Raw genomic sequence first — 22,126 nt, 5'->3', positions numbered from 1 at the left:
AAATAAATAAATAAAATATTAAAAAAAGAAAATAGTTGTATTTTCAGGAAAACATGAGGAGAAGGGAATAAGTATCACTCCCCAACAAAGATGAACTCTAACCTCTTCTCAAAATTCTCCTTCAGCAAAACTGGGTGAGGCCTGGGGAAAGCTGTGTGTGTGTGTGTGTGTCCCTCTGTCCATGTCCCTTTACCGACCACCACCCTGGTCCACCCACCTTCCTGTCATCCGCTCCCCATCTCCCACTCACTTTCTCCCAGCCACAGCACTCCAGCCCTTCCTCTGGGGACCCATGATCTCTGTTTTGTGTGTGTGTGTGTGTGCCTCCTAGTGTGAGACATAAAATGCCAATTTCCCTTGTTCCCTTTTTATGTGGAAAAGGAAACCCCTATTTTTTTTAAAGATTTTATTTGACAGAGAGAGACACAGCGAGAGAGGGAACACAAGCAGGGGGAGTGGGAGAGGGAGAAGCAGGCTTCCCACTGAGCAGTGAGCCCGATGTGGGGTTCGATCCCAGGACCCCGGGATCATGTCCCAAGCCAAAAGCAGACGCCCAACGACTGAGCCACCCAGGCGCCTCTCAGCTCAGGTCTTGATCTCAGGGACGAGTTCAGGCCCCACTTTGGCTCTATGCTGGGTGTGGAGCCTCCTTAAAAAAAAAAAGTGAGTTATTAAGTCCAGCCCACACTCAACAGGAGTGGAATTAATGCTACCTTTTTAGTAGAGGATTGTCAAATAAATTGTGGATATATTTTAAAATCACTACACCAAGAAACCTTCTACCTACTAAAGCAATTTCCAGGTAGTTTGATAGCAGGAAGAGATTGAGAACATTTCAATCTTGGAAAGCCATGTCCCCTGGCAGGGTTGAGGTGTTGGGCTATTGTAGGCTGGTTAATGTGAATCAGTCTGCCAGATCCTGCTCAGTTGCAGGTGAACTGACAAAATTAAGATCTTGGCCTTCAACGTTGAGGATCTAAGGGTTTCACTAATCTTTGAGTTGGCAGGGTCTCTGCCCATCCCTGACCCCCACCTTGCTTCCTCTCACCTAGTGCTAAATATATTGTAGGCTCAGCCATTCTTAGTGTAACTATATTCAGGGACAGGTCAAAGGGTCTGAAAGGGGGCATCTTAAACATTTCAAACGGTGGAAACAACTGTGCTTTCCCTCTTTCGGGACAATTATTTTCTACCTTGTGTTATATAGTCCTGTCTCAACCTCCCTACAAAATGTGAGTTTGCGGGATTATTTATGTATACAGTCTACCCAGGAGTTAGCACAGAGCCGGGCCGGAAGGAGAACCATAGAGAGTATTTACTGAAAGACTACAAGAATGACTAATTGGTATCCTACAAGTATTCCTTGATTGACTGGGGTTCAAGGCACTTAGAACATCAAAAGAAAGCTTTGCTCCTCCGTCCCCCCCCCGCAAGTAAATATTAGTTCCTTCTCCTTGACAGTCTCTGAGGGTTGAGGGAGCTGCGACTTCAGTCAGAAACGCATGTTCCAGGAAGTTCGCAGGTACAGAGTTCGTGCACACTGGCCTGCGTACCTGAAGTCTCCGTCTACTAAGAGGCGGGACCTTGCCTGCCTCTCTCCCCTCCAACAGGAACCTCACCCGCCCCACCCTCCACCCCTCATCCCTGGCTCGCCGAGCAAGAACCTTTGGCATCCGGCCGGTTCCCGGCCCCGGCTCCAGCCTCCCCAGCGCCCGGCTTGACCCCGCGCCCTGCTCGACTCAGAGCCCTGTTAGACCCCGACTACAACTCCCGAAATGCCTCGGGCGCCGCCCGGCCCGAGCGCTCCCCGGCTGCTGATTGGCTGTGCGGCGGGGGCGGGGGCCACGGACCCGGGCTGGCGCTGTCTGCACGTGCGCGCGACGGGAGGCTGAATGGCTGTTCTCCACTCTCTCGCGGCGGTCCGCGCGGCGCCGGGCCTCTGGTGGCGGGCAGCGCGCGCGTCGTTGGGGCTCCTGGGCCCCCTGGGCCCCTGCCCCGGGAGAGGCTACTGTGTGGACGCTGCACAGGTGAGAACGCCGGAGTTCCTGCCGAGCAAGTCCTCAGGGCTGGGGGTGGGGCCGGAGCCGTGGGGAGGGAGGGGCCGCGGGCCGGGTTGCTCCTGGAGGAGGCCACTGACCTCAAGTGCGCTTCGTTCTTGCCCTGAGCACGAGTGTCCCTAGCACTCCCTGCCTCCCCCTCAGTCAGGGGGTTTGTCATGCCTTCGGCCTGGATGAAAAGTTACTTCAGCTAGAGAATGAACAAAACAAGCCCAAAACACGCACCAGGATTGTTTCTTCGCCGCTCGCTCCTTTTCGTCTCCAAAGTTATTCGGCAGTTTCTGTGTTCCTGTTTTCCCGGTCAGGGTGTGATTCCTTTACTTCCTCTGTGATTTTTCAGGATGAGAGTCTTTCGGTTTTGATTTTCAACTACATTTTTTAAAAAAGATTTTATTTATTTATTTGACAGAGAGAGACAGAGAGGGAACAGAAGCAGGGGGAGTGGGAGAGGGAGAAGCAGGCTTCCCGCGGAGCAGGGAGTACATGTGGCGCTCCATCCCAGGACCCTGGGATCATGACCTGAGCCGAAGGCAGACGCTTAACGGCTGAGCCACCCAGGCGCCCCTGATTTTCAGCTACCTTTGAAAGAAATTTGGAGACTCGCGATGGACTGCACCTATAAATGGACAGCCCAGAGATGAAAGTCGGTTTTGTGCGGGCTTTTTATTTTGGTCCCATTCGCTTGTGAGCCTTACCCATAATGAGCAGCTGTTACATGGAAGATCTGGGGGGCGAGAGGAAGAGAACTGGCGCAGGGTCCCTAATTTGTGCCAGGTACTTCAGTGATGATAATTCTCTCAGCAACTTTGGAGGTAGATTTAACCCTGTAGTAAGGAAGCTGAAGCTTGGAGTCAAGTTTTTAAATACTTTTCTTTGTAAGGTCAAACGGTGGGGGGACGACTGTGCCAGCACTCTAAACTAGGTGGGCAAATCTGTTACCCTCACTTTCCTCTGGGCCATTGTCTTTTTTTTTTTTTAAAGGATAAGTTCGTTTTCTAAGATCACCACAATTTCTGTAGGTAATAATATTGTACGTTTTTATAGTGCTTTCACAGTAACCTTTGATAACTTTAAATACTTATTTTTAAAAACACATAGCACTTACTTTGTGCCAGACACTTCACAGTTACTAATTTGCACACTTTTCATAACAACTCTATGAAGTAGGTACTGTTATTCCGTTTTACAGATGGAGGAACTGAAGCACAGAGAGGTTAAGCAGCTTTCTCAAGGGCATACAGCTGGTCAGTGGTAGAATCCTGGAATCCAGGGCAGTCTGGTGCTAGAGTTCTAGCTCTTAACAGCTATGTTATCACTTGTTACCATTTTGGATATGGAGCAGCTAAGAGTCAAAGAAGTTAAGTGACTTGACCAGTGTCACAGAGCTAAAAGTGGCCACACTGGAAGCATGGAATGAAAATATGTTGTGGAAAGGACTTTGCTGTCATTTATAACTATTGTATTGACTTTAGCATTTTTGCAGGTCCTGAGATATTTCCAAGTGACTTTCTTTCTTTCTTTCTTTTTAAAGATTTTTTTTATTTGTCACAGAGAGAGAAAGAGTGAGAGAGCGCAAGCAGGGGGGGAGCGGCAGGCAGAGGGAGAAGTAGGCTTCCTGGTGAGAAAGGTGCCCGATGCGGGACTTGATTCCAGGACCCTCGGGTCATGACCTGAGCTGAAGGCAGATGCTTAACCGACTGAGCCACCCAGGTGCCCCACCAAGTGCCTTTCTGATAGAGTAGGAAAAGGGAAGAAAGGGATGTAGCATAGCACAGCATTTCAGAGTACTAGCTTCATTTATTTTTTATTTTTTATTATTATGTTAATCACCATACATTACATCATTAGTTTTTGATGTAGCGTTCCATGATTCATTATTTGCGTATAACACCCAGTGCTCCATGCAGAACGTGCCCTCTTTAATACCCATCACCAGGCTAACCCATCCTCCCACCCACCCTCCCCTCTAGAACCCTCAGTTTGTTTTTCAGAGTCCATTGTCTCTGATGGTTCATCTCCAGAGTACTAGCTTTAGAACTGAATCCTGCCTGTCCTGTTTGACTTAAGGCAAATGACTTAGCTTTCTAAGCTTCAATTTCTCCATCTATGTATTGAGGATATTACTTACTCTGCAGTGTTTTTGTGAGAATATCTGTAGGGTACTTTTTGTGATATATGTAGGGTACTTTGCACAGTGACTGGCACATAGTTCTCTTAAATGTGGAAGTGGATGGAGTAGACAGTAAAGTAGACAATAGTTTTAATGCTGTTGTTGAAAACCTACCAAACTAATAACAAGTAAGAAGCAAAAACACAAAGGAACATCTTAGTAGTCCTTTCACTTCAAACTAATCTTTTTATTTTTTAATTTGAGAGAGAGAGAGAGAAACAGCATGAGAGGGGAGAGGGTCAGAGGGAGAAGTAGGCTCCCCACTGAGCCGGGAGCCTGATGTGGGACTCGATCCCAGGATCCTGGGTTCATGACCTGAGCCAAAGGCAGTTGCTTAACCAACTGAGCCACCCAGGCGCCCCCACTTCAAACTAATCTTAAAACCACACATTTTATCACTGCCACAGATATGAACTTTACTTAGAAGATCTGGCTTAATACCCAGGATGACGTTTTTAAAAACCCAAGTGATAAAGAAGAAAAATCAGAATACAGATACAGAAGAGAATGAAAAGAAAAATGAAAAAAAAAAGAGAAAAAGTCTCTTTCTCCTTCTCTCGGTACCTTCACTTAAAAAAATTAATAAACTTCATTTTTTAGAGCAGTGTTAAAGACAGATTGAAGAGAAAGTATAGAGAAATCCTATATATACGCCCTCTCCCCCCAGTTTCCTGTATTACTGATATCTTGGCGGTAGTGTGGCACATTTATTACAGTTGACTTGCACCTTTACTTTCTTGTTGCTGGGTGCCTGATTTCTCTATGTGCATTCACCTGAAGATTGGAGGTATATGATTACTCATTTATATAGTTAGAGATGAGGGACCCTTAAGGTTATTGCTAAGTTGTCCTGAAAACCTTCATGTTTTAAGTAGCAGGGGCTGTGGATTCTTACTTCTAAGAGAGCAAATTTTGTGACTATTTAGGACATGGCCACTAAGACCATTAAAACTGTGTGGTTAAATTTTGTAGCCATCAGCACAAATGAGACATCTTATTTTTTTTTTTTAAGATTTTATTTATTTATTTGACAGAGAGAGACACAGCAAGAGAGGGAACACAGAAGGGGGAGTGGGAGAGGGAGAAGCAGGCTTCCCGCGGAATGGGGAGCTCAGTGCGGGGCTTGATCCCAGGACCCTGGGATCATGACCTGAGCCGAAGGCAGACGCTTAACGACTGAGCCACCCAGGTGCCCTGAGACATCTTATTTTTTAAAACCATGCTAAGTTTTAAAAAATCCAAAAACAGAGTAACATTATGAACCCAGATTCACCAGTTATAGACATTTTGCCACACTTGCTTTGCTTGTCTCCCTCCCCTCCCCCTCCTTTTTTTTCCAGCTGTAAGATTTTTAAATGAATGGCAGATTTCTTGTCACTTAACCCCTAAATTCTTCTATATGTACCTCTAAGAAAATGACATTTTAAACATAACTACAATGCTGTTGTCATACCTAACATTAGTAATCCCTTAATATAACTTAAAATTCTGTCCTCAAAATGTCCCTGAATGTCTCAAAATTATGGGCATATGAGTTTTACCTGTAAGCTTTCAGAACAGTATGCTGTGTGTCCATGTAGTACAAGAAAGAAGGCAGGCCATGCTCTAGAACAACATAGTCCTTACTTACCTCCAGAGGGACCTGTCTTCTAAGAGTCACCAACTGTTTTCCCTTGGGAAGGGATTTGGTGGTCAGGAAGTGCCTGAGGGGAAAGGTCGCCCTTACGTTGGCTGAACCTTTCATCCTTTGGGTCCTTCAACATTCAGTCAGCCTTTGTTGAGTACCTACGGGAGTTTAAATACTGTGCCAGGGGTGCGAAAATCATACCACTCCTCCCTCTAGACCTGTGCAGTGATTCTCTTTGAGAAGAATAAAATGATAAAATCAGAAAAGAGCCATAGATCCTTTCCCCAGGAAAAATGCACATAGAGTTTTAAGGGGTTTTATGGCCACTCTGAAATCTATCCATGGGCCCCTGGTTAGGAACCCCATTCTAGTGGGGTTTGTTGAGGAAGAGGGAGGGGCTCCAGGGAACCTTGAGGGCCATCTGGTGAATGAGCACACTGAGAAGAAGAACACAAACTCACATGGCTGGGGGCTGGCAGGAGGTGCGGCAACAGCATGTTCCAACACTATCCAAGATAGTGATAGTTATCTTGGTACCTCTTGGATCCCTTCCTTACTCTGAGGTGCTTGCTGCCCTGGGAGGCCACTGAATGAGCTCTGACTTTGCCACAGCTCAGTTTAAGGCTGACATCTGGATGGAGCACTTGTGAACGGGTCACCTTTGACTAGTTCTTCTCTCTGAATTTGGTTTCTTACTCATCCAGTCAGATTATCCAGTGAATCCATATTGAGCATTATGTATAAACCAGGCCCCTTTTGCTAGGTAATGTCAGTTGGAGATAATGACACCCACCCCCAGAGGGTTGGTACAAGGATTAAGTAAGCATACCTTTGTTATATGTCCAGCTCAGAGCTCAATACAGTCTACCCATCTATTCAGATCCAGTGCAACAGGATCAGCCTTTGGAACCAAGAGTAGAGACGCTGTTTCGGTATTTCCCTTGTGGGGATTTGACAAGTTTCTCCCTGGCAGTTGTGTTTGCTGGTGGTCAGAATTTCTGTCTTGCTGATTTGAGTTGCTTTCCCTTCTACTTTTCCGGGGCCCATCCTACCTCTGACTTGGCACCAAAGCTGCCATTGTCGAAAGCTGAAAGGTCCTGTGCACAAGCTTCCATGAAAGAGCTGGAAGACTGCCTCCCTGGCGGGGAGGGCCCTGTTCAGCGGAGGGGAGATGGGATCATTACTCTACAGTCACTCCATTTCCTAGTTTACTTGTTCCAGAAACTTATCCCTCAGCTTCCTTGACCCCACACCCTCTTGATTTTCCTCCTCCTACTGACTGTTGCTCCTCATTTTGCTGGTGACTCTTAGGTCGCCCTTCCTTAAATGGCGATGTTCTTCCAGTTCTTGCTTCTGCTCTTACTCTGCTTGTGCTTCTCGGGCTCTTCTCTCCCTTCCCAAGTTTCAGCTGTTCTCTGAGAGCAGAGAGCTTCTGAATTTTCATCTCCAGGACCTTTCTGTTCAGTGCTGATGTTTCCACTTGTACGGCGGACAGGTCCAAAGTGGGATGTATCTTCTGCCCTCCCTGACCTCCCAGCTGCTGCTCCTCTAGAGTTTCTTGGGTCAGTGAGTAATATCAGCATCCACCCTCCCAGGGTCCCAAGCCAAAAAAAAAAAAAAAAGGTATGGGGGTCCCTGTGGCCCCTCCCTCCCTCAGCCCTGCATCCTGTTGTTACCAGGTCCTGGCTGTTCTGCTTCTATGTATAACCTCCCCCCTTCTTACCATTCTTGTTGCTGCTACCTAGTAAGACCTGTTAAAGCCACCATCATCTCTGTCTTAGATTGTAGTTGGTCCCAACTGGTCTTCAACTTGACTCTTCAGTTCACTCAATCTTGACTTTGCAGCCAGGATTTTTCTACACTGCAGGTCTGATATGATGTCACTTTGCTGTTTCAAACTCCTTAAATTGGCCTATGAGACCTAGGATGACTAGTCTTCGCCACCTCCTGCAGGTTAGGTACCCCTCATTAAGGCTCTTGGGGTGCCTTCCCCTCATTTCCTAATGTAGCACTCAGTGCAGACTGTCCTGTGGCTGCTTGTTTGTCTTCCCCATTGATCTGTGTAGATGGAGGCCACTTCTGGCTGCTTGTCTGGTCTGGTGCTGATCAGGCTCTCAATAGATACTTGTTAAATAAAGGCATGTATTTAAGTTTTCCATTGCCTAGCTCAACATTCTCTTCTAAGAAACTACTTTTGTTTAATTCTGTTTATTTACTGAGAGCTTAAGTACTCAGAAATTGATTTGCACTTGTGAAAATGCTGCAGTTTCGTGAGTTTAATTGTTTCCTAGACTGGTTGCTTTTTCTTTGACCCCAGCTGAAAAATGCAGGGCCTGGAGCACTTGCTATCACAGACAGAACCCTAGGAATAGAGTAGGTGTATGCAGTAACAATGGCTTGACCTATTGGGCACCAACAAAAGGAAAGTAGCAAACAGGTTAGGTTGAATTATTTTGAAATTTGAAAAAAATCTTATATGTTAATAAGAATTGGAATGAATTTTTTATTTGTATTTATTTATTTTTAAACATTTTATTTATTTGACACCGAGAGAGGGAGATAGTGAGAGAGAGTGAGCACAAGCGGGGTAGCGGCAGGCAGGCAGAGGCAGAGGGAGAAGCAGGCTCCCTGCTGAGCAGGGAGCCCGACGCGGGACTCGATCCCAGGACCCTGGGATCACGACCTGAGCTCAAGGCAGCTGCTTAACCGACTGAGCCACCCAGGCGCCCTATTTGTATTTATTTTTAAACTTTTTTCTCTAAAAAAAAAAATCCTGTTGTTACCAGGCCCTGGCTGTTCTGCTTTTATTTGAGAGAGTGGGGGTGAGGGCAGGGGGAGGGAAAGGAGGGAGAGAGACAGAGAGAATCTCCAGCAGACTCCCCACTGACTGCGGAGCGAAACTAAGAGCCAGATGCTTATCTGACTGAGCCACCCAGGCACCCCTAAACTTTTTTTTCAAATTTTTATTAAGTAATCTCTTTCCCCAACATGGGGCTTGAACTCACCACCCCAAGATCAAGAGTTGCTTGCTCTTGACTGAGCAAGACTGAACCGGCCATGTGCCCCTGGAATGAATTTTTTTAATAAAAAGGACGGTGTTTTGGGGCGTCTGGGTGGCTCAGTCCGTTAAGTGTCTGCCTTCAGCTCAGGTCATGATCTCAGGGTCCTGGGATCGAGCCTCGCATCAGGCTCCCTGGGAGTCCTGCTTCTCCCTCTCCCTCTGCCCCTCCCCCCACTCACGCACTTGCTTGCTCTCAAATAAATAAATAAAATCTTTTCTTTAAAAAAAGGACAGTGTTTAGGGATGCCTGGGTGGCTCAGTCGTTAAGCATCTGCCTTCGGCTCGGGTCATGATCCCGGGGTCCTGGGATCAAGCCCCATGTTGGGCTCCCAGCTCTGCGGGGAGCTTGCTTCTCCCTCTCCCACTCCCCCTGCTTGTGTTCCCTCTCTGGCTGTCTCTCTGTCAAATAATAAAATCTTTAAAAAAAAAAAAAGGGCACCTGGGTGGCTCAGTTGGTCAAGTGATTGCCTTCGGCTTGGGTCATGATCCCGGTGTCCTGGGATCGAGTCCCACATCAGGCTCCCCCTGCTCTGCGGGGAGCCTGCTTCTCCCTCTGCCTCTGCCTGCCACTCCCCCTGCTTGTGCTCTCTCTGACAAATAAATAAATAAAATCTTAAAAAAAAAAAAAAAGACAGTGTTTAGAGTGCCTGGCTGGCTTAATGGAGCATGCAGTTCTTGATCTTGGGGTCATGAGTTTGAGCCCCATGTTGGGGGAAGAGATTACTAAAAAAAAAAAAAAAAAATTAAGAAAAAGGACAGTTTTCAACTTTATAAGTCCCAAGAAATGCAGATTGAAATGAGATACATTTTTTTCCTCTTTAAAGATTTTATTTATTTGACAGAGAGACACAGTGAGAGAGGGAACACAAGCAGGGGGAGTGGGAGAGGGAGAGGCAGGCTTCCTGTGGAGCAGGGAGCCCGATGTGGGGCTCGATCCCAGGACCCTGGGACCATGACCTGAGCCGAAGGCAGACGCCCAACGACTGAGCCACCCAGGTGCCCTGAGATACCATTTTTTTAAACCTTTAACAAGATGTTTGATAATTAACAAACTCTTTGATACATGTGAAAATCAGTATGGGCAAGGATAAAGTGTGTTAACAGTGGCCATGTAAATTGATAACATGTTTTTGGAAAACAGTTTGTCAATAGGTGTTGTATTATTAAAATGTTTGCACTCTCTTGTTACTCCTGCTTTTAAGAATCCAGCTTAAGGGAAAAATCAGTAAGCATGAAGAAGTTCCTTATAGCATTATTTATAGTAGTAAAAATGTGGGAAAACATAAGTGTCCAGAATAGGAGGAATATGTTAGTGGAATATCCACTCAGAAATACGTAGTCAGAAACGATGTTTAGAAAGAGCTCTGTATATTGATATGGAAAGATAACTAAGAGATACTATCTAAAAAAAGGTCAGATGGAAAAGAAAGTACAATATAATACTGTTTGTGTATTATTTAACAGATAAAAATTATTACTATCTATCCACACAGAGTTTCTGGAGATCTATAAGAGCGGAAATGGCACTGGGTGGAAGGAGGCAAGAAATTTAACATTTTTTTGATATTATCTGTAGCAAATGAGTTTTTTTTTAAAACTCCGGTGTGTTGTTGTAATAAAACTGTAAAAGATTATGAAGGCCGTTGTAACATATAAAAATATTTGAATGTCAAACAACAAGATGAAAAAGTGAACATGTAAAGTGTAGTTGTCTATGTGACAAAAGAATGGAAAAAGAAGAGCCAAGATCAATCATGTTAAAAGTCCTGGGATGTTTTTGAATTTGTCTACTTTCCATTTAAAAAATTCTTTTATATTAATTATGTGAAGATAGTTTTAACGAAATAGTTACATGCTTAAAAATACATGAAGGAGGGACTAATTCTTTGTTATAGATGGATTTGCCCTGTCAGAAATCCCATGTCCTCATTTTCTGTTCAAAGCTCTGGGTGACCTGGGGATAATGTGGCACCCCTTGTTGTGAGGGTCTTTTCCTTCTTCCCCTTTGCCTCTTGACTCAGGCTTTGGGGATTCTCTTCCTTCTGTGCAGAGCCCACCCACTTTTGGGTTCCTGTTGGACATTGATGGAGTGCTGGTGCGGGGTCACAGAGTGATCCCTGCTGCTCTGGAAGCGTTCCGCAGGCTGGTGAATGCTCATGGGCAGCTGCGGGTGCCTGTGGTCTTTGTCACGAATGCTGGGAACATCTTACAACACAGCAAAGCCCAGGAGCTGTCAGCGCTGCTGGGGTTCAAGGTAAGGAGGCACCAGAGAAATGAGAGCCCAAAGAGCTGGCTGCCAGTGGAACTCCCATTCCAACTCTGACTAAGTTCCCTTTCCTGGGTTGGGGTACAGTGTTGATAAGCCCTAGGGCATGGCCTGCTGGTCAGTAGTAGAAAAAAATAACTTGAAGCTCAAGCCTAGCCTCATGAGTAGAGCCTTACAGCAGGAGCATTTTTTATGTATCACTTCACCTCAAGCACAAAAATTCTGCCCATGGATTTGGCAGTATCAATCTGCTCTCTTTGTATCCATTTCTTTTCTGGGCATCAGGGTTGTCTCTTTTGGATCATCGGCCCCTGGAAAGTGAGGGTCACATTTTTCTCTATGTCTATATACCAGTGGGATTCTGAGATAATAGCCTTTGTTTCTCATAAATCTGAATACATAATCTGAAAGAGCATTGTCCCTGAAAAGCAGTCCCTCTTCACCCACTTGCAGTTTCACATGGTATATCAGTGTTGACACGTCCTTCTTTATTAAGGGGGATTGAGTTCTTCGAAAGAGCCCTTCGGAACCAGAAGGGTAAATAAAGTGGCTGATTGACTGGGTAACACTGCTTGGGGGTGAACGCAGAACAAAGGAGTACAACTGGTTCCTTTCTATGGTTTCCGGAGAGGGTTCCAAAAACATTTTGAGTATTGGCTGCATTGTTGGAATTAGTACTATAAATGTTAAAAAGCTAAGTCTTTTTTTTTTTTTTAAAGATTTTATTTATTTATTTGACAGATAGAGACACAGTGAGAGAGGGAACACAAGCAGGGGGAGTGGGAGAGGGAGAAGCAGGCTTCCCGTGGAGCAGGGAGCCCGACGCGGGGCTCGATCCCAGGACCCTGGGATCATGACCTGAGCCGAAGGCAGACCCTTGACGACTGAGCCACCCAGGCGTGCGCGCCCCCCGCCCCCCAAAAGCTAAGTCTTGAAGTAGAAGTGAAAACAGAAAGTCAGAGGCAGATTTCTGTGACTGTGACAAAGAACATGCCCGTAAACCCTGAGGTCTCCAGATGGAGGAACTGAGCAGAATGGGATTGGTGAATGGTCAGAACCCACGACTGATGGCGTTTCCTGCTTGTTCATTTTTTGTGGCAAGAGCCAAATTAGACAGGTTCTTCTCACACCTGTTTGGGTAGTGTCTAGAGGTGTTGGGTGCCAGAAAGGGCTCCCCACTTTTTTTTTCTGGGCAGTTTTTCCCTTCCTAAGTGAAAGAAGCTCCCTGTCTCCCCATTATTTTCCATCAACTTGTGTCTCTGTTTTCTTCTGTCTTTTGACGTCCCTACAGGTGGAGCCAGACCAAGTCATTCTTTCTCACAGTCCCATGAAGCTTTTCTCACAATATCACAACAAGCGGATGCTGGTGTCTGGGCAGGGGCCCCTGGTGGAAAATGCCCGAGTGTATCCTTTCAGTGCTTCTTGTTCTGGCTGAAGAGGAGGGGGCAGGACTGGAGTTTTTCTCCCATGGCCGGGGTGTGTGGTGGACAGGACCATAGTGAGGTGTGCCGGCTGCATGGTGCCAGGGCTTAAGGGGTACATAGTGGGCTCTCGAGGGAGGGACGGTGGCTCCCAGGTATGGCCAGTCCTGGTGCCATACTTTCCAAAAAGTCAGTCCGCTGAATCAGAACCTACTGGGGAGCTTAAAATACAGATTCTTGGTTCACTGGGTCTGAGAGAAAAATCAGCAGTCTGTATGTTAGAAGACTAGGTGGTGATTCTCTAATTAGGTTTGGAACTGCTGCTCTAGCACCGTTCCTTGGCGTGCTCAATCAACTTCTCAGCTAATATTAAGTATCCACAGTGAACCTGTGGGTGTGTGCACACTCAAGAGGCAGAAGAGTTGTTGCTTGTTCTCAAGTAGCACATTCATTTGCTCATATGGCAGACCTGTGTTGAGCACTTCCCGGGTACCAGCCCCATCCTGCACGTTCTTCAGGGGCGATGGGGACCAAGAACAGCACGTGGGACTCTGTCTTCATCAAAGGGTTCATATGAGAGGCAGGAGTAACACACCCACAAAGGATAAAGGAGTATTTAAGATGGCATACGATCGGGGTGCCTGAGTGGCGCAGTTGATAAAGGTCTGACTCTGATTTCGGCTCAGGTCGGGATCTCAGGGTCATGAGATTGAGCCCCGCATTGGGCTCCCATGCTGGGAACAGAGTCTGCTTAAGAGTCTCTCTCTCCCCCTGTCCCTTTGCAACCCCCTCCACTCCCTCTGTAAGAGAAAAGCAGATTCCCAAGCCTAGACATCAAGCCCAGCAGGGATCTGCATTAAAAAAAAAAAAAAAAAAAAAAAGGCATATGACTGAAAACTTAGAAGCACAGTAGAGGTTCTGAGAGTCCCAGGTATTGGGGAGGGAACACCCTGGGAGCGGCTCTGACTGGTGGCTTCATGGAGGGGTTTGGCTCAGAGATGGTTATGGTTAAGGTTTTCTGTGCAGGGAAGGAGCTAAGACGGCTGGAGAGAGAAGGGAAGGTGAGGATCCCTGAAGCAGGAGTTTGGATTGGGATAGGGTGGGGAGTAAGAGAGAGCAGGAGGAGTGGCACCTCAGAAGGGAAGGCAAGGGGCCAGTGAGCTTACTTATGAGGGCACGGGGAATCTTTGCAGGTTCTGTTGGTATTGGGTGGTCTGACGGAAGCAGCATTTTCAGGAGATTAATTTTGAAAGTAATTTGAAACCATGTCCGGTTAACATTGTAAGTGGGAATTGAGGACAGAAAAATGGAGGCAGGTCTCGGAGAGATAAGGTTGGCACTGGCTTTCTGCTCTTCATGGCCTCCCAATCCTGTCTGAATCTGGTTCATCTTCAAGAGTTAACTCAAGTCTGACTTCCCTGGACTCTGCCCAGCTACCAGCCCAGTGACGAATCTCCTCTTTTCAACTCCTCAAAACCAGCACTGTTCAGAGAGTGCTGGTTTAGATGGGCCCTGGGCATGTGGTGAGCTCCTTGAGGCCAGACATTCTTGCGTGCCTTTGTGCCCTGGTAGTGCCCAGCGTGGGACCTGGCACCCTGCTGCCGCATCGCTGTGGCAGGGTGCATCCCTACTATGCCTGTGTAGTCATGGCCCCTTTGCCAGCACCTTCAGGATTGGTGTCGGCCTTCCGGGCTGTGTCTGGGCTCTCACTGCTTCACTCTTGTCCAGGGACTGGGTGCAGTAGTTTGGTTGGGACTGTGTTGGTTCCCCTCACCTTAAAGGCATCTTCCCCCAGAACTGTCCAGCTTTGCTTCCCTGACCTTGCTGTAGACTGGGCTTCGAGAATGTGGTTACTGTGGATGAGCTGCGGATGGCCTTTCCTGTGCTTGACATGGTGGATCTCCAGCGGCGGCCGAAGACCACGGTAGTAAGGCTCATGCCCCTGGGTGTCTCATGTTTAGTTTTCTCCTCTTGTTCCCCATGTGGGTTCCTCTTACTAGTCTTGCAGGCCCTCCCACTGAGAGCCGCATCTTGTCCACCCTAGAGAGGCACATCCAGCCAAGGATTTTGTTCTCCAGATATACAAGGATGGCCAGAGGAGCAACAAGCTCCTGAGGGCTTTCCTTTTTGCCTTGTTTGTAAATAGCTGAGAACTCCTTTCAAAGCCCTAGCCTCTCCAATGAGGAGTTTTCTCCTTTACCAGCTGGTTTTCTGAGTGTTGCTTGGGAAAATCATTAACCTTAGTGAAATTAATCATTGCTGCTCCTTTATCCTAAAGCTTGCTGTGGAGAGCTGTCCTTATGAGAAACAGCTTGCTTATCAAAGTAACTGGCAGTTCTGAGTATGCCCATGTTCCTTTTGGGTTTGGCTCATATTTGAACCACTGGTTTGATTTCTTATCTCTTCTGATCACTAGTCACAGGGCTTCTCACTGATCCTTTAGAGCATGACTTCTTGGCTCTTGATGGCCCCTTCCTTGCCTCCCTCCTTCCTCATGTGAACTCTCTATCACCGTGGCCTGCAGTCTAAATCAGACCACTGTCAAAATGTGGGGAAATGTAGTTATAAACATACAAGCTTACTTTTGTTTGTTTATATAGCGTTAGTCCTCCTTCCTCTAGACCTTCCCAGTTGAACAGAGCACTTTTTTGCCTTCGAAAGCCTCCTCCTAGGATCATGCAAATTATGTGGGGAACCAGAATGTCCGAGTTGGAACAGCTCTTAGAGCAGCTCAGAGACTGAGCCCCACACAGGGGAAGTGACCTACTGCAGGTCACATAGCTGGTTAGTGGTAGAGCCAAGACTAATGGTTTAGGGAAGGAACAGACCCCAGAGGATTGGTAAAGTGGAGGCTCCTGCCTCTTCATATCACATCAAGAGAAATGGTCCATCATGCCCTGGTGACCTCCCTTTTCTCCATAGGCTCACCTTCATCTTAGCTACCTGATTGTAGACTCTTGCTTGGCCCATATCTCACATCTTGTCTTCACTGGAGGGGGACAGCTGACCAGCCCTTTCTCCTGGCTGACCTCCATATGTGGCTTCCATCAGCGTGTTCTGTGAGAGTCCTGCTCATTCTCTCTTCACTTTTCTTTGTTTTCTTTCCTTTTTTTTTTTTTTTTAAAGATTTTATTTATTTGACGGAGAGAGAGAGTGAGCACAAGCAGGGGGAGCAGCAAAGGGAGAGGGAGAAGCAGACTCCCCACCGAGCAGGGAGGACCCTGGGACCACGACTTGAGCCAAAGGCAGAAGTCCAACCAACGGAGCCACCCAGGCGCCTCTCTCTTCACTTTTCTTGATGAATTTTCTTCCTCAGTCCTATCTAGCTTCTCCTTGGCTTGGGCTAGACCATGGGGTGGTCTTTGATCTGTCTAGAATGTGTCTTTTGCCCTGCCACTTGTTATGATGTAGTTGTGTGGTTGTCTGGTAGTGGACAGTGACTGTGGCATTGACGGGCCTTTTCTTTGTTTCTTGGCAGCCCCTTCCAAGGAACGACTTCCCTGCCATTGAAGGTAATGAGGGCCTCTGCTGGTGTAGGTGTGGCTCTGGGCAGTTCTCCTTTTGGTCGTCCAGGCTATTCTCTTGCAGCTGTTTGCCTGGAGACTGGTAGGGTGGCTGCAGGCATTGGATATCAGGTCACCTGGGTTCCAGTCTCAGATCTGCCCCTCAACACCTCTGAGACACTGGTTTTTAATCTTTCCTTCCCCATATCACTTGCTCTATTATTCCAGAAAAATTGTTTTTATTTATTTGTTTTTTTATAATTTTTTTTTAAGATTTTATTTTATTTCAGAGGGAGAGAGAGAGCACAAGAGAGGGGGAGTGGGAGGGGGAGAGGCAGACTCCCCGCTGAGCAGGGAGCCCGATGTGGGACTCGATCCCGGGACCCAAGGATCAAGACCTGAGCCGAAGGCAGACGCTTAACGACTGAGCCACCCAGGCATCCCCAGAAAAATTGTTAAGTGTAGAAAATCTTAGCATGGAAAGGCTCCCAGAGGTAATATAGGCCAGCGTTTCTCAGCTCCATTAAACCCAGTTCCCCCTCGTGTAACAAAAATACCGTTATGTCCCCTTAACTGCCCTGCAATGAAATTCATAGATAACACAACTTTCCTGTATATGTATATTAAAAATTAACTAATTCAGTATAAAGCCCTAATTGTAATATGGAGAAATAAAAGGAAAATTTTTAGTAAGGTAATGTGTATTTCAATATGTAAATAATTATTCAGGAAGACATAATGAAGTAGTAAAATGATTATACCAAACATGGAATCACCGTGAATGTCATAGCTACAAATGCAGACTGATGTACGTGTGTTTATAGGTGTGATATAGGTGTATTTTATTTATGGGTGACTCAGAAATTAGGGGCTGCATTGTCATTGGTGAAGTGATTTTCCATTATAAGGAACAACTATTGGTAAACTTTTGAAAAGATAAAGTACAGTCTTCTCTTGACTTACATGATAGTTGCATTTTTAGAAAATTAGTGTTTGTTAAAACCTTTGTGTTTATATGTAGAATGAAATTAGGGCTTAGGCTCAGTTACTTATAAACAGGTTATTCACCCATGTGAAGGTCAGATGGGATGCTCAAAAGTTAATAGGGGGCAATTTCTGATTGTTCGGGACTGTCCTGAGCATCTAGCATTCGTGGCCCCCTCCCACGATCCTTGCCACTAATTGTCAGTCATGGTGACAATTAAAATACATCCTCCAGTTTCTGGAACACCTCCCTAGGGGGCAATACTCCCCCATGAGACCACTGGTTTGGTTCAGTCACTGGTCTTGTAGCTGATATTGGCAGCTACCATGTGTTGAGTGTTAGGTGTACAGCATGGGTTAATTATATCTCATTTTCACCCTAAACAATCATAGGTATCGTTATGATGTAGTTGAGGCTGAGTCTTAGAGAGAAGGTAAGTAACGTGCCCATAGTCACAAGGAAAATGGACAGTCAGGTTTGGAATGCTGGTCTGTGTCACTCTAGATCCTCCTCTCCTAGCTGTTAGGTTTACTGGCCCCTGGGGCTCAGAAGTGGCTGAGGAAGGCGAGCCCTTTGCCAGGTACTTGTGGGTGAGGTGGTTGGGAGAGCATTAGTCAGCAGGAGGAAGCAGGCCTGAGACTTGGCTGCTGGCTTTCTTTGTTTTAACCTCTTCTGTGAAGTACTGGTGAATACAAGTGAAAATGGGAGCCTTTAGGAAGTGCCTTCCCACGTCCTGGGCTTTCTTTACCATGGGTGAATGGATCTTTGAAGGCTGGTTCTGGGAACTGTGCCCTTGCCAGGGCTGTGTACTGTGGGGAAAGAGCCTGTGGTTGGGTGGCACCAGCTGGCATCAGCTGGCTTCCTGTCTGCCACAGAGGCCTTCTTCCTGTCCGCCACAGAGGCCAGGCAGAGTGCCCAGTAACCCTCACCTCCATGCCTTTGCTCTTTAAAGGAGTGCTTCTCCTTGGGGAGCCAGTCCGCTGGGAGACAAGCCTGCAGCTGATCATGGATGTCCTTCTCAGCAATGGGAACCCTGGGACTGGTCTGGCGACGGCCCCTTATCCCCATCTCCCCGTCCTGGCCAGCAACATGGATCTCCTTTGGATGGCTGAAGCCAAGATGCCCAGGTAAGGACACAGAGTCCCTGGCCTTGACCGTCATGGCCACTGCCAGCTGCTGCCTGGGCAGTCTTGCTGACAGTTTTCTGGCATCATTCTGGTATTCTGGGCGGTCACAGGGGCCCTGTATTTGCCACAGAAACTTGGCCTTCTGGGAGGATTTTCAAGGGGTTATTTTGCATACTAATTAGTAAATGAAAAGTATAGCTGACTGATCACTGAAGATATGTTGAGATGATCTTTAACATAGGTCCTTTGCCCTCCTTTTAAGATTTTATTTATTTATTTAGAGAGAAAGAGAGAGCATGAGTGGGAGGGGCAGAGGCAGAAGGAGTGGGAGAGAATCTCAAGCAGACTCCGCACTGACCCGACTTGGGGTTCACTCCCATGACCCCAGGATCATGACCTGAGCTGAAACCAAGAGTTGGATGCTCAACCAACTGAGCCCAGGTGCCCCTGCTCTCCAGAATCTTAACAGAACATGTTATTTTATTTTTTTAAGATTTTAAATTTCTTTTTAAGTAATCTCTACCCCCAACATGGGGCTCAAACTCACAACCCTGAGATCAGGCATTGCGTGCTCCACCGATTCAGCCTCTGGGTGCCCCCAGAACATGTTATTTTTTGTGTATAGAGCCCAAACAATGGATGACTTCGGAGGCCTAGCAGTACAGCTGCGCCTTCTTGCCTCCTCCCTGTGGCACTGGTTCCCTCCCTCTTTGTCTCCTCCTGCCCTTAAGATGTAGGGGCTGGGGGGGGTGGGCAATAGTTATTCTGATGGTTAGGTAGGCCAGAGAACTGAGACCCAGTGGGTAAGTGACTTTCTCAAAGGCACACAGGTACTGAGCAGGCTCTCCTCAGCTGTGTAGACCTCCTCTGTCCTGTCTGAGGCTAAGCGCAGTCTAGGCAGCTCTGGCCGTGGAGGGCCTTCCTGGAAGGGCAGCTGTGGCTACTGTACTGTTTGGCTGCTCTTATCTGCAGGGCCAAAGTCCAGAGTTTTCTCTCCCCGCTACTAATTCCTAGTGGGCTGTGTGAGTGATCCGTCAACAGAGGGCAGCAGGCCCAACGCTGCCTCAGGTCACATGACTCAGTAACTCCAAAGAGATGGGTGTTACGGTGTTCTCTTGTTACTTTAGTTTTATTTATTTATTTATTTTAAAGATTTTATTTATTTTTTGACAGAGAGAGAGACAGCGAGAGAGGGAACACAAGCAGGGGGAGTGGAAGAGGGAGAAGCAGGCTTCCTGTGGAGCAGGGATCCCGATGCGAGGCTCGATCCCAGGACCCTGGGATCACGACCTGAGCCAAAGGCAGACGCTTAACGACTGAGCTACCCAGGCGCCCCTCTCTTTTTACTTTAAAACGTATATTTCTATAGCCTGAGGTTAGATATTTTCTCTAAAGTATTCTTCCTACAGTTAAGGGTGTGCCGACACTAGGTGAGGGGAGTTTGGCTATGTAGGCTGGAATGGAATAGCAAGGTGCAAATTTCAATTTATAAATCAGATTTAAGATTAATTTTCATTCAGGGGCGCCTGGGTGGCTCAGTTGGTTAAGCGACTGCCTTCGGCTCAGGTCATGATCCTGGAGTCCCAGGATCGAGTCCCACATTGGGCTCCCTGCTCAGCAGGGAGTCTGCTTCTCCCTCTGACCCTCTTCCCTCTCATGCTCTCTATCTCTCATTCTCTCTCTCTCAAATAAATAAATAAAATCTTTAAAAAAAAAGATTAATTTTCATTCACTAATTTAAAAATTGAAAATAGAATTCGTCATATAAATAAGTGACAACACTGAAATACAACCTTAATATGTTGGACAGTATCAGTTGAAATTTAGTTTAGCAGCCACGGATAAAAACCCAAAATGAAAGTGTCTTTTTTTTTTTTTCCTTCAAGACTTCATTTATTTATTTGTCAGAGAGAGAGCACAAGCAGGGGGAGCAGCAGAGAGCATTGAGGGCAGAGGGCATGCGAGTAGCTTACTCGCATGGCTGCACACCTAGCTGCGGTGGTGCAAGGGAATACTTGTGTACACCCATTTGCAATATGGTGAGCTGAAAACTGGCACTGAGAAAGAAGGGGAGAAGGGCAACCGGTCATCTGCCACAGATTTAAAGCCGAATTTAAACTTGGGTTTGTGGAGTCTGACTGCCTGGGTTATAATCCTAGCTCTACCGCCTGGGGCAAGTTACTTAATCTCTGTATGCCTCAGTTTCCTCACTTGTAAATGAAAATGATGACAGCTCTCATGGGGTTATTCTGAGAGTTAAATGTGATATGCCACTCTAGTGTTCAACAAATGTTAGTCGATAACAGCAGGTCATAAAGATAAGTAATAGATGTAATTCTTACTAGAAGTAATTTCACTTTATCTGTCACCATCAGGGTGTTGGAGGGAAAGGTTGGTCTATAGGGTCCTGCTTAGAGCCAGAGAGAGGAGGCCTGAGCTGCTGAGCTTTCTTCTCTGGCAGGTTTGGCCATGGCACCTTTTTGCTGTGCCTGGAAACCATTTACCGGAAAGTGACAGGCAAAGAGCTGAGATATGAGGGCCTGATGGGCAAACCCAGCGTCCTCACTTACCAGTATGCAGAGGACCTGATCCGGCAGCAGGCGGAGAGGCGGGGCTGGGTGGCCCCCATCCAGAAGCTCTATGCTATCGGGTAAGTGCTATTCCATCTCCTCATCACTTTTGGACTTCCCCTGCCCTTTCTCCCTACCTACTCACCCACCTGTTTCCCGGTATCTAATACACACTAGTCCCACAATTGTCCTCTGCTCTCTTTGCCTTGTAACACTGAACTGGGGTTTTCTGTTCTTTCCTTTTCTGGTATGGCTGCCCCTGCCAGTGATAACCCTATGTCTGATGTCTACGGTGCCAACCTGTTCCACAAGTACCTGCAGATGGCGAAGCATGATGGGGCAGAGGAGCGGGGGGCCGATGGCTTGTGGAAGCGGCGGCCCTCAGCAACCCAGAGCTGTGCCTCTATCCTGGTGTGCACTGGTGTGTACAATCCCAAGGGCCCAGAGCCCACCAGGCCCGCCCAGGATGCAGAGGAGGCTCCATTCCATGGGCACCGGGACTTCAGCTTCAGTCCAGGGCTCATGGAGGCGTCCCACATTGTGAATGATGTGAATGAGGCTGTACAGCTGGTTTTCCACAAGGAGGGTTGGCCTTTGTAGTGAGGGCTGTGCGTTGGAGACAAGGGGGGTTGGGACTCTGGAGCTAGAGGGGAGTCCTGTTAACTGGCTTCTGGCCCACATCACTGGCCATCAAGTCAGGGCTGCTTCCTGTGACACTTTCTGTGGCCCCACGGTGGATATTACTGGTCACTTAGAAGAAGACACTGGCTTTTTCTCCTGCTGGGCAGTAGCCACAGAATTGTACCTGGGGTAGAACAATCAGGATTTTCTGGGCTCAGTTCCTGTCTGCTTCTCCTGGCAGTCTGACCTCGGGCCAGTTCCTTTACCTCTGTGCCTCAGTTTCTTCTCTCATTTCAGTAGGGACTTCTGAAAAAAGGGGAAGTGGTGTGAAATAATGCAGAGCCTTGCCTGCACTGAGGGCACCACTGCATGCCAGCAAGGTGCGTCACTAACACTATGATACTGCTTTTTATTGTATTTTAGCTTATTGCCCAGAGACTTTTAGGCTTATTTTTTTAAATTAAAATAATCATAATAAATATTCATTATGCTGTCAATTGTGAAGCGCTTCTGGAATGTACTAAAAAGTCCTGTGGGGGAAGGATAGTGGGTGAGCAACGTGGGTGACCCTGAAGCGAAGAGATCGGTGCCATTTTCTCCCATAACATGTTGATGTCTCCTTTCCTACCTTTTTCTCCTTCCCACCACCAATCTACTTCTGGCCTGCAAAGCCCGAGTCTGTCTGGGAATTAGTTATGCCCAGGATTTGGCATGTACT

The 22,126-nt window shown here is 47.0% G+C and overlaps 1 protein-coding gene across 2 annotated transcripts; it reads left to right on the top strand.

Annotated features, from left to right (window-relative positions):
- The first annotated feature begins 1,861 nt into the window (after positions 1 to 1,861).
- Positions 1,862 to 21,905, top strand: HDHD5 (haloacid dehalogenase like hydrolase domain containing 5). Of its 2 annotated transcripts, none has more exons than XM_027595119.1 (8): positions 1,862 to 2,027; positions 10,966 to 11,169; positions 12,473 to 12,585; positions 14,433 to 14,526; positions 16,081 to 16,114; positions 18,043 to 18,217; positions 20,679 to 20,867; positions 21,054 to 21,905. In XM_027595119.1, exons 1-8 carry the CDS (start codon positions 1,893 to 1,895, stop codon positions 21,385 to 21,387), a joined length of 1,278 nt encoding a protein of 425 aa, XP_027450920.1. In that variant the 5' UTR covers positions 1,862 to 1,892; the 3' UTR covers positions 21,388 to 21,905. The 2 variants fall into 2 exon arrangements, with proteins under 2 accessions (XP_027450920.1, XP_027450919.1); XM_027595118.1 differs by having other exon boundaries at positions 14,433 to 14,529.
- The last annotated feature ends 221 nt before the right edge of the window (positions 21,906 to 22,126 follow it).

Source organism: Zalophus californianus, chromosome 9 (genome assembly GCF_009762305.2).
Source record: "Zalophus californianus isolate mZalCal1 chromosome 9, mZalCal1.pri.v2, whole genome shotgun sequence".
Lineage (NCBI taxonomy): Eukaryota > Metazoa > Chordata > Mammalia > Carnivora > Otariidae > Zalophus > Zalophus californianus.
Note: the sequence above shows the minus strand (reverse complement) of the source record. Positions and strands in the feature narration are given on the sequence as shown.

Bases quoted from the DNA above. Each gene is read 5' to 3' on its own strand.
- HDHD5 (XM_027595118.1), top strand. From the start codon at position 1,893: ATGGCTGTTCTCCACTCTCTCGCGGCGGTCCGCGCGGCGCCGGGCCTC. The intron at 12,586-14,432 runs GTATCCTTTCAG...ACCTTGCTGTAG, and splicing joins CTGGTGGAAAATGCCCGAGT to ACTGGGCTTCGAGAATGTGG. The intron at 16,115-18,042 runs GTAATGAGGGCC...TGCTCTTTAAAG, and splicing joins CGACTTCCCTGCCATTGAAG to GAGTGCTTCTCCTTGGGGAG.